Below are 16,022 nucleotides of genomic sequence, written 5' to 3' on the forward strand. Positions count from 1 at the left end.
ACAATATCATTTTATAAATATTGAAAACAGTAAGTGGTTCACCATGGAATGTTAGGGATGTCTTTGTGTGTGCACGATGTAAGGAGTGCAAGGGAGTCAGGCGACAACTCAGCGTTGTTATGGGCCTTTATGAGAGCTTGAAGGACAGGGTGGATGCCCTCGAAGGAAATAAATTGAGGGGCCCATCAAGCTCTCAGCTGCCCACATCAACACCAGAGCTTGCACTTGGTCATCAGGCAACACAGAGGCAGCCCCCTAGGCAGAATGTGCTGGTCCCACAGGAACTAGTAGTTGTTGGTGACTATTTCAGGGAAATGAGGAACATGCTTTGTAAAAAGGATAGGTGGAATAGGACCAGGGTATGTCTGCCAGGGGCAAAGGTTGATGACGTTGTAGAGCGGATATCATCTTTTAAGGGCACAAAAGGTGATATAGTTGTACACGTTGGCACTAATGATATTAAGAGTAGGAGACCGGCGGAATTACTTAGCAAGTACAGGTCACTGTTGAAAAAAAGCCGTGAATTAGGGTTGAATTTGAAAGTGTCTGCAATTCTGCCCAGACATGATAGGAGGGAGTATATGATGAGAGCCTTGTCGATCAATTCGGCCCTGGAGAGATTGTGCAAGGCTCAAGGGGTAGAATTTTTTTCAGCCTGGACTGTACTTGTTAACAGGAGAGATTGCTTCTACGGGGATGAGATACACTTAAATAGAAAGGGTGCAAGAATTTTTGCTGATGCTGTCGAGACAATGTTAGGAGGGTTGGAAAACTGCTAGTTGGGGGGGGGATACAAGGACTAATAAATTAATAGTAGCCACTGGCAGAGGTGGAAGTGATTCTTGCATTGCTTCTATTGAAATGAGCAGAAGCCTGAAAAACAAGATGCAGGATATTTCAGAGACTGCTGGGAGTCATTGCGGTACAAGTAAACACATGGGTTGTGTTAGGGTAGCTAGGAATAGAAACAGGTGCATGTATACCTGCGTGTACACCAATGCTAGGAGTTTGGTAAATAAATTTGATGAATTTGAGGTGTTGCTCAAAACATCAAAGGCAGATATTGTTGGGATATCAGAGACGTGGTGTCACACAGATATAAGGAATGCGGAACTGGAATTTGGGGAATACAATGTGTATAGAAAGGATAGACAGGACAGGAGGGGAGGAGGGGTTATGCTATTAGTTAAGAAACACATAAAAATCCAAGGAAGTGAAGCCAGTTGACATCGATGGACAGGGCAGTGTCGAGTCAGTTTGGTGTTACATAAGCATAGGGAAATCAAAATTGAGAGTAGGAGTGTGCTATAGGCCTAATGACTCTGATGAGTATAATAAGATATTGTACAGGGAAATAGAGTAGGCCAGTAAATCAGAGAGTCTTATAATGGGGGATTTTAATTTCCCAGATATTGACTCACACACTAGCAAGGCTTTTGTGGATTTATTGGATGATTGTTTTCTACATCAGCAAGTTCGTGCGGCAACAAGAGGGAGCAATACACTTGATCTGATTATCTGCAGATTCTTCATGCATTAAGAATCTGCAGATAAATGAACTACTAGGTGGCAGTGAACACAGTGTGTTGAAGTGGGATATACTCAAGGAGGTAACTACCATCAGAGGTAAAGGGAAGGGTTTTTGTTTTCGTAAAGGCGGCTATGATGGTCTGAGACAGTATTTAAATTCTATACAGTGGGACCAACTGATGATGTTACCAACAGCAAACTCAAAATGGGAAGCATTCAAGGAACTAATCTTGGAAGCTACCAGGCTTTACATACCAAATAAGAAATATTGTTCAAGGTTTAGGCCTAAATGGTTGTCAGATGAACTAATGAGACATGTGGCAGAGAAGAAAAATGCATGGAGTACATACAAATTAATGGGTGACATGGAAGCCTATGATAGATATAAGTTGGTCTGTAACCAAGTCACAAAGGAGATTAGGCAGGCAAAGGCAGACTACGAAAAATCCTTGGCAAAGGATGCAAAGAAAAACAGAAAAGAGTTCTTTACCTATTTAAACTCAAGAAGGAAAGGGATGAATTAGATTGGTCCACTGGATATTGATGGTTCAACAGTTGAGGATCCTGCTCAGGTGGCTAACAATCTAAACGAGTATTTTGCATCTACATTCACGCATGAGGAGTTATTCAGGAAGGAGAATGATGTAGGTAAAGTAAACATTGGCAGTGAGCTAGACGATTTTGTAATAACTGAGAGGAAAGTGGAGGAGAGATTGTTGAGGATAAACATAAAAAAGGCACCTGGGGTGGATGGGATCTATCCAGTTACATTAAAGGAGGCAGCAAAGGAAGTAAGCAAACCCCTAGCCATAATTATGAGAGCTTCTTTGGACTCAGGGGAGGTACCTATAGACTGGAGATGTGCAAATGTAACCCCAATTCACAAAGGAGGATCAAAGGCTGACACAAGTAATTATAGACCTGTTAGTTTAACTTCTGTTCCAGGTACATTAATGGAGGCACTGGTTAAAGAAGCACTGCAGGATCATCTAGACAAGAATTCAGTTATAGCTCAGACACAGCATGGTTTTGTTAAGGGCAGGTCTTGCGTGACCAATTTGATTGGATACTATGATGTAGTCACAAAAGAACTGGATGCAGGGAATAACTTTGATATTATATATTTGGATCTTAGAAAGGCTTTTGATACTGTTGCACATGGAAGACTGCTGCATAAATTGGAGCAGTGTGCCATTGGAGGCAAATTGCTGCTATGGATAAGGGGATGGTTGAGTGGCAGAAGACAGAGAGTGGTAATCAATGGACACTGCTCAATGTGGACTAATGTTATTAGTGGAGTTCCTCAGGGTTCAGTGTTGGGTCCGTTGTTGTTTTCGGTGTTTATGAATGATATTGATGATGGTATATCAAGTTTAATGTCCAAGTTTGCAGATGATACAAAGGTTGGCAGGGTTGTTAAGGACACTACTGATGCTATGCTGCTGCAACAGGATCTGGAAAGGTTGAACAGATGGGCTGAGAGGTGGCAAATGAAGTTTAACATTGACAAATGTAAAGTACTACATATGGGAAACAGTAACACAGAGCAACGTATCAACTCTGCGGTACTACACTGACAGTGGTGGAGAATGAAAAGGACCTGGGGGTAATTGTGCAGGCAGATATGAAGTTCTCTGAGCAGTGCAGACGAGCTTCAAGAGTAGCTCATGGTGTCTTGTCAATGATATACAGGAATTTTTCTAGCAGGGATAAGGAGGTGATTATTCCCTTGTATAAGGCAATGGTTAGGCCACATCTTGAGTACTGTATACAGGTCTGGAGGCCTCATTTCAAGAAGGATGTAGAGCTGCTGGAACGGGTACAGAGAAGGGCAACAAGATTAGTGAATGGAACAAAGGGTTGCTCTTACGAAGAAAGGCTTAAGTTTTGCAAATTACAGAGTCTGGAGACTAGGCACCGGCGAGGTGATCTGATAGAGGTGTATAAGGCTTTGAATGGTTTGAGCATGCTCAATGCCAATGGGATTCTTCATCTTGCTCAGAATAATCACCTGAGAGGACATAAATTCAAATTGAGGAAGGACGGATGTCGGATAGATGTGCGGAAATTTGTCTTTGGCCAGCGGGTGGTTTGTTGGTGGAACCGAATTCCATCACTTGTTGTTGAAGTTGATAGCCTAAACAAATTTAAGGCTCAACTGGACAGGTATTTCGAACGAACAGAGGGATGAAATGGGAGTGGTGTGTTTTTTTTTTTTTTTTTTGGCTGATGCTGAATAAGCTTGCTTTCTTGCATCATATGTTGCTTTCTTGCATCATATGCCTCTACTAATGCTAATGTTAACACTAGTTCAAGAAGAGCAGTGCCCATTGATAACCACTGTCTTCTCCCACTTAACCTTCCCTTTATCTGTAGCAGTAACTTGCACTTAATGCCATACTACTCTATTGTATAACAGTCTTTTATATAGAGCAGTAGCAAAAGCTATTCTGAAATCTATGTATGTGATACCAAAATTATTTGTTTATATCAGTTCCTTTGTTGCTACGTTTAAATGCTTTTAGGTCTGTAATACTCAAGGTATATGTTCATATAACATTCTATGAACATCATATAATTTATATATATTTTTAGGAACCTGATGTAATCTGCAAGCCAGTTCCCCACAAAAAGCCCTCACCAAAACATATAAGTGAAACAGTGACTGGAAAATTGGCATTTGATGATGGAAGGAAAAGGGATGCTGAGAAGCGGCAGGTATAAAAAGTTATTATTATACAAAAATTTATGATATTTACTGAAGTCTGTATACTTCTAAATGTGGTTGCTATAAACATATTGTTATATATATATATATATATATATATATATATATATTGTTTCCCATTTAACTGACACTGATAAAATATGAACATGAAATATTGCAGCTTTTCACTTAAACATTGTTTTCTGCAAACTTTTGAACATAATTTTTATTTAAAGAAAGAATTATATGATTAATGTTAAGAAAGGCATATTAGATTTTTATAATTTCCTCTGAAGTGGTAGTTCTTATAAATTCCAAATTTATTTCTTTGCAATTTTTTTTTGTGTCTGTTTGACTGTTAACCAGCTTATTGTATAATCCCATATTTTAAGCTTTTCTGAGACAAATTCATAATTGTTTTTTTATTTTTTTTATTATTATTATTATTTTATTTATTTTTTTTATTTCACAGAAATGTTTCTGTATGCTTTCTTTTCTTCTGACGTTAAGTGAAATTTTTGATATGTAATTTTTAAATAAATATTAAACTTTTATATATTTATTTGTACATATGTATGGACCTACAAGGTTTATGTATATGGGTTTTAATCTTTTCCAGAGTACACACACTGCCCTACCATTAATATCCTGACACCTACATGGAAACAAATAACCTTTATTTACAGGAAAACTAATAACTTGTGATGAAACCCTCAGCCTTTTTAATAGTCTCTGGTCTCCATGAAAAAACATCTCCACCAGTTTTTTGTAAAAGTCCTTCAATGTTTTTCATCATTCTACCTTCAAAGCAACAAATTCTCTCCTCACATGCATCAACAATCCAGTTTATCCCAGAGGTTCTCTATACGTTTTAAGTCAGAGCACTAGGATGGCAAATCCAACTTTTTGCCACTTGTCTGTCCTCAAACCAGTCTGTCATAGTGTGAGCAGTATGATATGGAATGTTAGCCTGCTGATACTGGCACGGACCATCCCCAATGTGCTGCAACAACATAGATAATGCATTAATGTTCAGAACATCTAGATAGGCCTCAGCATTCATGATTTAGTTCGAAACAGTTAATGGTCCCAGGCCAAACCATGAATAATAGCTCCAAACCATCATTCTGCCTCTGCAAAACTTCATTGTTGAGATGATGCAGTCCAGCAATTAGCTTTCTGTGGGCATCCACAACACCCAGGCATGACCATGTACTGTGAGTCATTACTCCAAAGCACAGCTTTCCATTGATCTACAATCCAAGAACGGTGGGCCTTACACCAAGCTAGATGGCATCTGGCATTAATCAGGGTGATTAGTGGCTTGCAGATGGCCGCAAGACCACGGAAACTCATATCTTGTAGCATCCTGCACACTACTGGCACTGACATGTGTCCCAGTTGTCTCATTAAGGGCTTCTGCTGCTACAACATCGACCTGCATTCTGAACAGATGACTCTTTGCAGAGAAATCCTGTCGTGTTTTGTCAGCTTTAGAGGTTTCCTTGTCATTTCGCGATAGGCTATTTCCATTTGCAGGTTACATCAGCAATCATTGACCTGGGAACCTTCGGTTCCACTGAAATATCATGTATATACTGATTGCTTATGTGGCACTCTATTATCATTCCATGCTGGAAGTCTGTTAACTCTATCAGTCATGGCATCTTGTATTCACAATCATAACTACTGTCTCCTTGAAGTCCTGTGAGCATATTTATAGTTGTCTGACTCATGGAAGGACATGATCATCAATGGAGGTGTGCCCAAATATTAATGGTAGGGCAGTGTATACATATATATTTACTATATAATATCGGTGTAGATACACCATAGACAACTCTTAAGAAACTACGACGTAGTTGTAGTATTTTTTGCTATATGAGAAATGGAGCATCATTTGCTCCATTTCTCATATTGCGCTCTGCCTTCATGACGAGTTGCAATGATATTGCACTACCTCGAATAAGTAACGCTTCACTAATAGAGAAGACTATTGTTACTTATTCTCAGTGAGTACCGCCACCCAGATGGCACCGTTTCAAGGCTATTGGCCTATCATCAGTGGATGGGCAGGTACCCTGGTATTGCAGACATGATGACCCACACTGTTTCAAGGCTATTGGCCTATCATCAGTGGACGGGCAGGTACCCTGGTATTGCAGACATGACGACCTAGTTGTGAAGATAATCACACAATATGAGAGATGTTAAAAGGTGTATATGACAATATTTAAAAATAACTAAATGCACAAGGCATAATACGTTAAGCATAATATGTTACGACGAGTTGCTCTGTTTCTCATATTGTGCTCTGCCTTCTATCATGGCAACTCTTCGTGAAGGGGCCCGGGTGACAAGCGTATTTCAAGGCCAAGCGATATTCTTGCAGTTCATAAAGTGCTCTTGATAAGCGACTGAAATTATATTTTAAGTTCACATTTCTTTCAACAGTCTTACTTTAAAAACAGTTCTATACTTGAAAAGCCACAAGTTAGAACACAGAAAGGAAATACACTTTTCTTTACATTTTCCTATATTTATATATTTACTAATTAACTAACACTTCAACCGCTTGGCCTCCGAGCGGCACTGCTCCTGCCTCTCCGTGGCGGAGCCGGTAACCTGGAGGAAAAATTATCCTCCAGGGCGAAAAAGAGTAACCATGGATATAAACGACTATCCACCACTAGAGCCTTCAAATTCAAGGCCAGACAAACCAAATGATGATGACCTGAACTAACCAAAGAGGCTCCGGAGAGAAGTGCAGTGCAATGAGATGCCAAACTTCCTGGTGATACATTCGCTCTCCAACCAGCCTGTCAGCAAATTATCACCATTTGTCATCCAAAGATTTTTTGGAATCCATTGCTGGAACACCAAAAATGTTTAAACGACTGCAATCCGGAGACCTCTTAATCAAAACATCCTCCTCAAAACATTCAGAGTGGCTATCACTCCCCATAGTATGTTAAATTCGTCAAAAGGTGTCATCACAGAGTGGGACCTGATTATAGTATCTGAAGAGGAATTAGAGCAGGAACTGGGCAACCAAAAAGTAATTAGTGCAAAACATATAAAGACCAAAAAAGATGGAAATCTTGTTCCAACTCGATCCATAAATTTAACATTCAGCATCCCAGATTTACCATCCTCAGTAAAAGCTGGCTACTTAAATTGCTGAATATGGCCTTATATCCCTAATCCCATATGTTGCTTTAAATGCCAAAAATGTGGACACTCCCAACAAGCATGTAGAGGTGATGCCATTTGTCCAATTTGTGGTTCCAAGGAGCATACACATGCAGACTGTTCAGCCTCAAGTCCCATTTGCCCCAACTGCAAAGAAAGCCATCCAGCCTTTTCCAAATCTTGTGAAATTAGTATTAGTATTAGTAACGGCCGCATGGTGCAAGAAAGCCTATGGCTTATGCTGCACCAGCCAAAAAAAAAAAAATCAGAACAAAACAATGATAAAAATAAATAAATAAATAAAATAAATAACTAAATAATAATAATTTAAAAAAAATAAAATAAAATATAAATAAAAAGGAAATTAAACCTATCATCCTATGCGCTTCCCTTACCCGAAAGTACTATCCAGATGACCTTTGAATTTCCCCAAACTGTCGGCCTCTACCACCCATGAAGGCAACTTATTCCAGTAATTTATAACTCGCTGGCTAAAATAAAACTTCCTGCAGTCCAATCTAAACATTTTCCCCCGTAATTTGAATTTATGTCCCCTAGTTCTAGCATCATTTATAATCTTGAAAATTTTGTCCTCATTCATTTTACTGATGCCTCTCAGAGCCTTAAACACCTCAATCAAATCTCCTCTAAGGTGTCTAGTTTCCAAACTCTGCAACCCACATATTTGAAGTCTTTCTTCATAAGGACGCCCTTTTGCCGATCTCACCAGGCGAGTTACCCTTCTTTGCACCCTTTCAAGAAGCTCGATGTCTTTCTTTAGGTGCGGTCTCCATACGTGAACAGAGTATTCCAAGTGTGGTCTAACATAAGCCTTATATAATGGGATTATCACGTCCCTATCTCTACTTGCAAAAGTTCGATAGATCATCGATAGGACACCATGGGCCTTCCTTGCAACCTGTTTACAATGCTCAGAGAATTTCAATGTCTGATCGTATCGTAACACCAAGTCCCTTTCCTCCAGTACTGGGTTTAGTTGAACTCCAAGTGAATAAGTTTTTTTGGGATTACTGTTTCCCAGGTGTAATACCTTACACTTTGTTGGATTAAAGCACAGCTGCCATTTTTCTGACCATTCTTGAAGTCTATCTAGGTCTCTCTGAAGAAGCTCAGCTTGACAGTGATCATTAACTACTCTACCAATTTTAACATCATCTGCAAATTTAGACATCACGCCCTCTATCCCTTCATCAATGTCGTTTATGAAAATTAAAAACAACAGTGGTCCTAATACTGATCCTTGGGGAACCCCACTTCTTACATCAACCCAATCTGAGGAATAGCCATTTATCACAACTCTCTGCCTCCTGCCCTGAAGCCATCCTTCTATCCATCTAAGGATTTTCCCAGTGATTCCAACCTGTTCCAGCTTATAAAGCAACCACTCATGTGGGACTGAGTCAAAAGCTTTGCTGAAATCTAAATAAACAGTGTTGAAATTATTCCCTAAATCCAGCTCGTGAGTGACCCTTTCGAAATAGCGAACCAGATTTGTTAAACATGATTTTCCCTTTACAAAACCATGCTGAGTATCCTTGAGAATTTCAATTCAATCCAAATGATCCTGAATTCCACCCTTGATCATTGCCTCCATGATTTTCCCTACTACTGAAGTCAGACTGACAGGTCGATAATTTCCAACTTCACTTTTAGAGCCACCCTTATGTATGGGAGATACATTTGCACTTTTCCAATCCAAGGGAATCTCCCCAGAGTCTAGTGATGCTTGCATAATTAGCCTCAATGGTTCAATGCACTCGCTTGCCGCCTCTCTTAAGATTATAGGGTATATTCCATCAACTCCAGGAGCCTTACTGGTCTGTAGGCTCGAAAGTTTTTTCATTAAATAATCTTGCAAAATTTCAATATCATTAATTACATATTTTTTAACTTCGCTCCCACAATTTCCCATTGCCAACAAAAGGCTTTTCATTTTTAAATATCGATGCAAAATAACTGTTGAGTTCATCTGCAACGGCAGCTGGTGTATTTATTACTATCCCCTTTCCCTTACGTAAAGGTCCGATCTGGTTTGTCCTGCTCTTCTTGGCATTTATATATGTGAAGAATTCTTTAATGTGGAAAACAGGGAAGAAAATCCAAAAATATAAAATAGGGCACAAAGTCAAGTACCCCGAGGCACACAGACAGGTTATGTCGACCATGCCCAGTTGTTCATATGCATCTTACACTTGAAGCTTTCATTCAACAGCAGCTCAAACAGATGTATCAATACCTCCCAGCACATCTCTAGCTAACTGTGTTAAAAATACATTATCAAACTCTGTAAAAGACACACATCAAATTAAAATCAGTGAATCGACCAACATTCCAATCAGTATCCCAATTGAGACTCGGACAGTCCTGCATGACAAAGAAAAGAAAACTTAAAACTACTAAAAACAACAATAAACCTGAATCATCCACTAGTAGTATGGAAGTAGATGTAAACCCAGATCATGAAGAACCCATACTAAAACTTCAAGTAAACGACACTATGGATACTGGGCCCCCTACCTTCCCGAAAAAAGACCGAAAAAAATCCTCCTCAAACAAAAAAACAGTCAGATGAATCATCCTCAACTAAACCAAAATGAACCACAGCATCTTACAATGGAATTGCAGAGGCTTTCGTTTCAGCACAGACAATATTCAATACCTAATTAACCAATATTCTCCGGTTGCCTTTTATTTACAGGAAACTTACCTAACCTCACAAATTTCTCCTTCGATAAAGAACTGTTGCCTTTATCGAAGAGATTGAAATACTGCTAACGCTGCCCATGGTGGTGTGGCAATCCTAGTAAATTCAAAGATCCCAACTAAACATATCCCACTTCAAACTGAAATAGAAGCTGTTTCTGTTCGTATAACTCTCCATAGTGCAATAACACTTGTCTCAGTCTACCTACTACCAAACCGTACTTACTCTTTAAAAGATCTTGAAGACCTCTTTATACATATACCTCCACCTCTCTGTATATTAGGGGACTTTAATGGGCACCACCCATTATGGGGCTCTCCTAAATTGGATAGACGGGGCCGACTAATTGAAAACTTTTTTTTGGAGGCACTAAATCTCGCCATACTCAATGCTGGTGCATCCACACACATACAGCTCCCAGCAGACACACCTCAGCAATAGATCTCTCAATTTGTTCACCAGTACTAGTCCCAACCATAGAGTGGTATGTAATAAACGATCCCATGGGACACCAACCGCAACTCACAAATACATATGCTACCTTATGGGAATGCGGCGCTCACTTAGTGCGGATCACTTCCCAATAGTATGCAACTTTCTGAAAGCAAAGACTCCTTCAATTCAACCCTGCAGAAAGTGGAAATTTGTCCGAGCAGACTGGGCAAAACTTCAGTCACCAATTGATCTTGATGAGGAAAAAATCTGCCTCCAGCATGTTGATAATGTGACAGATTACATCATGTCGCATCTTCTAAATGTGGATAAAGACACGATACCACTATCAAATCCACCGGGCCGAAAGCATTATAATTACTGGTGGAATGACAAATGCACCACAGCAAAGAGAGCAAAAAATAAAGCCTGGAATTTGTTTCGGCAGTGTCCGAGCACAGTCAATCTCATTAATTATAAGAAATTAAGGGCAAAAGCAAGCTAAGAAAGAATCCTGGACCCTTTTTACATCCAGTTTTCACAGAAATACTGATCCCAAAATAATATGGAAAAAAATTAGACAGCTGTCTGGTAAGTTTCCTACCATACCTTCTCCAATCCTCTCCTGGAATGGGAAAGATCTATCTAATCCTGTAGATATAGCCAATGCTTTGGGCAATACTTTTGCAGAAATCTCAGCAACATCAGCCTATACTACCTCATTTCAACAAATTAAAAACACTAAAGAAAAGCATGGTATTAATTTTGATACCGCCTTCTCCCATATAACAAACCTCTGCAATATTCTGAACTGTTACATGTCATTAGAACAGCCCACAATGGTGCTTCTGGACCAGATGGGATTTTTATGTCATGCTACAACATCTTAATGACAAAGCTTTGCACCTCCTCCTAGTCTTTTACAATTGAATATTTTTAGAAAATGTTTTTCCAGCTTCTTGGCATCACTCTACAGTTTTGGCATTCCTGAAACCTGGAAAAGATCCATCCAACCCCTATAGCTATAGACCCACATCTCTCTCTCTCAAGCTGCCTCAGCAAAATTCTTGAGAAAATTATCCACAGAAGACTCGTCTGGATCATTGAGTCAGAACAGCTAATGAGCCATAGTCAATATGGCTTTCGTCAAAACAGGTCATGTTTAGATCTTATGGTCAAGGCTGAATTTGCCATCCGTAATGCTTTTGTCAAACATGAACATCTAGTAATGGTTTCAATAGACATAGAGAAGGCTTTTGATACCACCTGGAGGCATGGTATACTTAGTGATCTTTACTTTCTCGAACTACATGGCGACCTTCCTATATTTATTGAGAACTTTCTACATACTAGATCATTTCAAGTTCGATACCAACATGCCCTCTCTTCAACTTTCATTCAGGAAGAAGGTGTTCCACAGGGATCAGTATTGAGTGCCACTCTTTTTGCTATTAGAATTGATTCCATCACTAAACAGCTTCCAAACACAATTGGGACTTATCTTTATGCAGATGACCTTTCCATCTCCCACCATTCCCAAAACATGAGATCTATTGAAAGACAGCTTCAAATATCACTAAATAAAATACAGCAATGGGCCAGCCTCAATGGCTACCAACTCTCTCAGCAGAAAACAATTGCAATCCATTTTTTGTAGACAACGAAAACTTCATCCAGATCCTGAACTTCAAATTTTCAATGTCTCCATCCCAATTGCTACTAACACCAGATTTCTAGGATTAATCCTTGACAACAAATTAAATTTCCTAGATCATATTATAAATGTACGGATTTCTGTCTAAAAAAGTTAAACATACTCAGAGCTTTATCTGCCCAAACGTGGGGTGCAGATCGTACCTCCCTGCTTCAGTTGTACAAGGCATTAATCAGATCCCGTCTTGATCATGGTGCTCCCATCTATGATTCTGCCAGAAAGAGTGCATTATGCTGGCTTGATCCCATTCAACACAGGCTTTGAGAATTACAATTGGTGCATTCAGAACGTCGCCAGCACATAGTCTCTACATTGATGCTCACAAGCCCCCACTAACTTTACGCAGGAAAACACTGTTACTGAAATACGCTGTCAAGATACAAAGTTGTGCCTCTCATCCCGTTCAGTCATATCTTTTAAACCCACTGTTAGAAAACCTATACAGAAACAAACCCAGCATAGTAAAACCAGCTGGTCTTCGCCTTCTTGAACTGGCGCAGGTTTGGAATATTTCCATCCTTTCCGTACAGCAGGTACCAACCTTTACTCAACCACCATGGGCTCCTCCTCCTCTTCCAACATGTGACACTTACCTCTGCCAATGGAGAATGAATATTTTGCAAGCAACAAATGTCAAACAACTTCATGATATTCACACTCAAAGATATATTGATTTCTACCAAATTTATACAGATGGCTCTAAATCTAATTCAAATGTTGGAGCAGCTGCAGTGTTTCCAGATACAGTTGTATCAGTATCCCTTCCATCAGAATTTAGTATCTTTTCTGCTGAATTATATGCAATAAAACTAGCTTTAGAAAATCTCTATTCTGACTGTTCTTTAAAATCTATTATTTATACTGATTCCCTCAGCTCAATCACGTTGCTATGTAATTCCGCAGATAAATTTCACCCTATTCTAGATGAAATCAGAAGCTTGTTACTGCAAATCAAAAAACGCCACCAACTGGTCACGTTTTGTTGGATTCCAGCCCATTCCGGTATTTTAAGCAATGAACTGGCTGATAAAGCTGCAAAAAATCCAACTACCTTAGATTTGACCAATATCCCTGTTCCAGCATCAGATTATGCACTAACCATTCATGCTGCTTGCCTATCACAATGGACAGCACTCTGGCACTCTCAGACTAATAATAAACTCTTTCAGTTTAAACAAGATCCAAAAATTTGGCGCTCCAGTGTCCGTACATCAAGACGAGAAGAAGTAGTCCTTTCAAGGGCAAGAATAGGTCATATTCATCTGACACATCTTTATTTACTCACAGGAGACGATCCACCACAGTGTACACATTGCTCTAACAATTTGACTGTTAGACATAGTCTCATTGGCTGCCCCTACTATAAACAACACAGAGCTTCATCCTTGATCTCACTGATAAATCTTCGTAAACCAATGACTCTTGAAAATCTCATTGGTGATAAGGCAAATATTTCTGAATTTTTTGACTTCCTCAAGCAAACTGGACTTTTTAATAATTTTAGATTTTCTTTTGACTGTATGGAAATCCCTCATCTCTTAAAATAATAAGTGAATAGGCACATTATAGCCATGACAGCTTATGTGCCATTAAGCCTCCATAACAACAACAAATCGTCATGAAGGCAGAGCACAATATGAGAAACAGAGCAAATGATGGAAGTCTGGAAGTCTGTTAACACCATCGGTGGTGGCATATTTTATTCACCATTGTAACTACTCTGCTCAAAAGCCTATGAGCATATTTATAGTTGTCTAATACATGGTGCTTGGGCAGGTCACAACCATCAGTTCATGATCATCAGCTTTGGTGTAACGTGACCACCCGAATAGTAATGCTAAGGCAATGTATTCATATACGTGTACATTTTTCAAGGTTGTTTCATGTACATTTCATATAAATGCCTTTATTTACGAAATGAAATATTCTCTTATCTGCATTTTCTGAGTAATTGCAGATACAGTTTATAATAGATGGCAGCACAAAAACTGTTTTAAAAATTGGATGAAGTGATGCTTGTCACTGTTGTTTTCTGATTTTGGGTACTGTATATGGGTAGCAGCAAATCCAGATTAACATACCAACCGTGTGGTACTACACTAAGGATAGTGGGAAATGAAAAAGACTTGGTTTAATTGTGCAGAAAAAATTCATTCAGATATGAAGTTCTCCGAGAAGTGCAGACAGGCTGCCAGGACAGCTCTCTGGGTTTTGTCAGTGATATACAGAACTTAGCTAGTAGGGGGGTAATTATCCCATTGTGCCAGGCAATGGTCAGGCCACATCTTGAGTGCTACATACATGTCTGGAGGTATTTTCAATTAACTATATTAGTTTCTAGAAGTAACTTTAATATTTTAGAAATTATTAGCGATGGATAAATATTTAATGAAAGAAAATCAAAAGAGGCAACACTTGATAACAACGAGCTTGGAGAAAATGACAAAAACAAGCAACCATTAACATGAAAAAGAAAAGAAAACATGTCCCAACTATGATGATGATTATTTGGTGATGGGATTTTCATACACTGGTACCAAAGATTGTCCTTAACTTTTATGTGTGGTATGTGGTTTAAAATTGTTGAATGTATCAATGGTGCTGAGTAAATTGCAGAGTTATTTTTCTACGAAACACGAGAATTTATTGTCCAAAACTATGGAGTATTTTTCAAGACTGCAGGTCTCTACTAGAAAACAAGGTACAGAATTTTATAATATGGCTATAATATGGCTAAAATATCTGCTAAAGCGCAAGAAGCCAACTATTTAGTAACCAAACTAGTGGCAAAAAAAAAAAAAGAATAAATCTCACCTGATTGCAAAAAAGCCTGATTTTACCAGCATGTCGGGTAATCATGAAAAGTATTTTGGGAGAGGAAGCTGAAAAAAAATAATGACAATACCATTTTAGAACAGCACAATCAGCAGGATTATAAAGAATGGTGCCGCAGTGCCTATGGACGAACCGCCCCTGCTCAGGAGTCTGAAATGACCCACCGAAGGGAGTCAAAGGTGTCCTCGAAGTCAACAAAAATAACCAAGATGTACTCGTGGGTAATAGTAGTAGTTAAAGGAAGCATGTGATGCAAGAAAGCAAGTATATGAGCTTATTTAGCATCAGCCAAAAAAAAAAAAAAAAAACAATTTCACACATTCATTCGGCCCCGGGTACCAAGTGTTATAGTGATCAAGCGATTTTCTGAGTGATTCATAGAGCGTTTACTTACTCCAAGCCACAGTTCTTTAGTTTAAAAGTTTTTTTACGCTCTATTTAATAAATAACTTAATCTTACGAATTGTAAGCTAGTTTCAGAAAGGAAAATCACCATTCTTTTTTCCTTTAAACTAACACTAACTTATATATTGCTTGGTCACTCTAGCGGCACTACTCCTGCCTCCCTGTGGTGGGACCTGGGAGAAGAAATCCACTCTCCCAGGGCTGTAGGAGCAAAGATGAATAACATAACTTTTCCACCTTTAGAGCTATCGTGCTCAAGAATAGAAATAAATCACACAGATAATGACTTTTCTCAACTGAAGAGGTTGGAAACAACCCCTCAGGAGGAGGAGCTACCATATTACATTCACTATCTAACCAGCCTATGAGTAAATTATCACCATTCCTTGTGCAAAAGTTCATTGAGACTGCAGCAGGGTCATCTAAAACAGTTAGGCAACTCCAGTCTGGTGATCTTTTGGTTGAGACTACCCAATCTCAAC

At 39.0% G+C, this 16,022-nt stretch overlaps 1 protein-coding gene across 2 annotated transcripts in view; it reads left to right on the forward strand.

Annotated features, from left to right (window-relative positions):
• The window catches only part of LOC150086116 (integrator complex subunit 12-like), a 142,627-nt gene that overhangs the window by 21,266 nt on the left and 105,339 nt on the right, over positions 1-16,022 (forward strand). For both annotated transcript variants that reach the window (XM_090373722.1, XM_090373723.1), the window contains exon 3: positions 4,126-4,248. In XM_090373722.1, coding sequence (XP_090229848.1) covers positions 4,126-4,248 — 123 coding nt within the window. The remainder of the gene's footprint in view (positions 1-4,125; positions 4,249-16,022) is intronic.

This window comes from Mastigoproctus giganteus, chromosome 5, assembly GCF_048544385.1.
Source record: "Mastigoproctus giganteus isolate SK-2022 chromosome 5, ASM4854438v1, whole genome shotgun sequence".
In the NCBI taxonomy this organism is placed as follows: Eukaryota; Metazoa; Arthropoda; class Arachnida; order Uropygi; family Thelyphonidae; genus Mastigoproctus; species Mastigoproctus giganteus.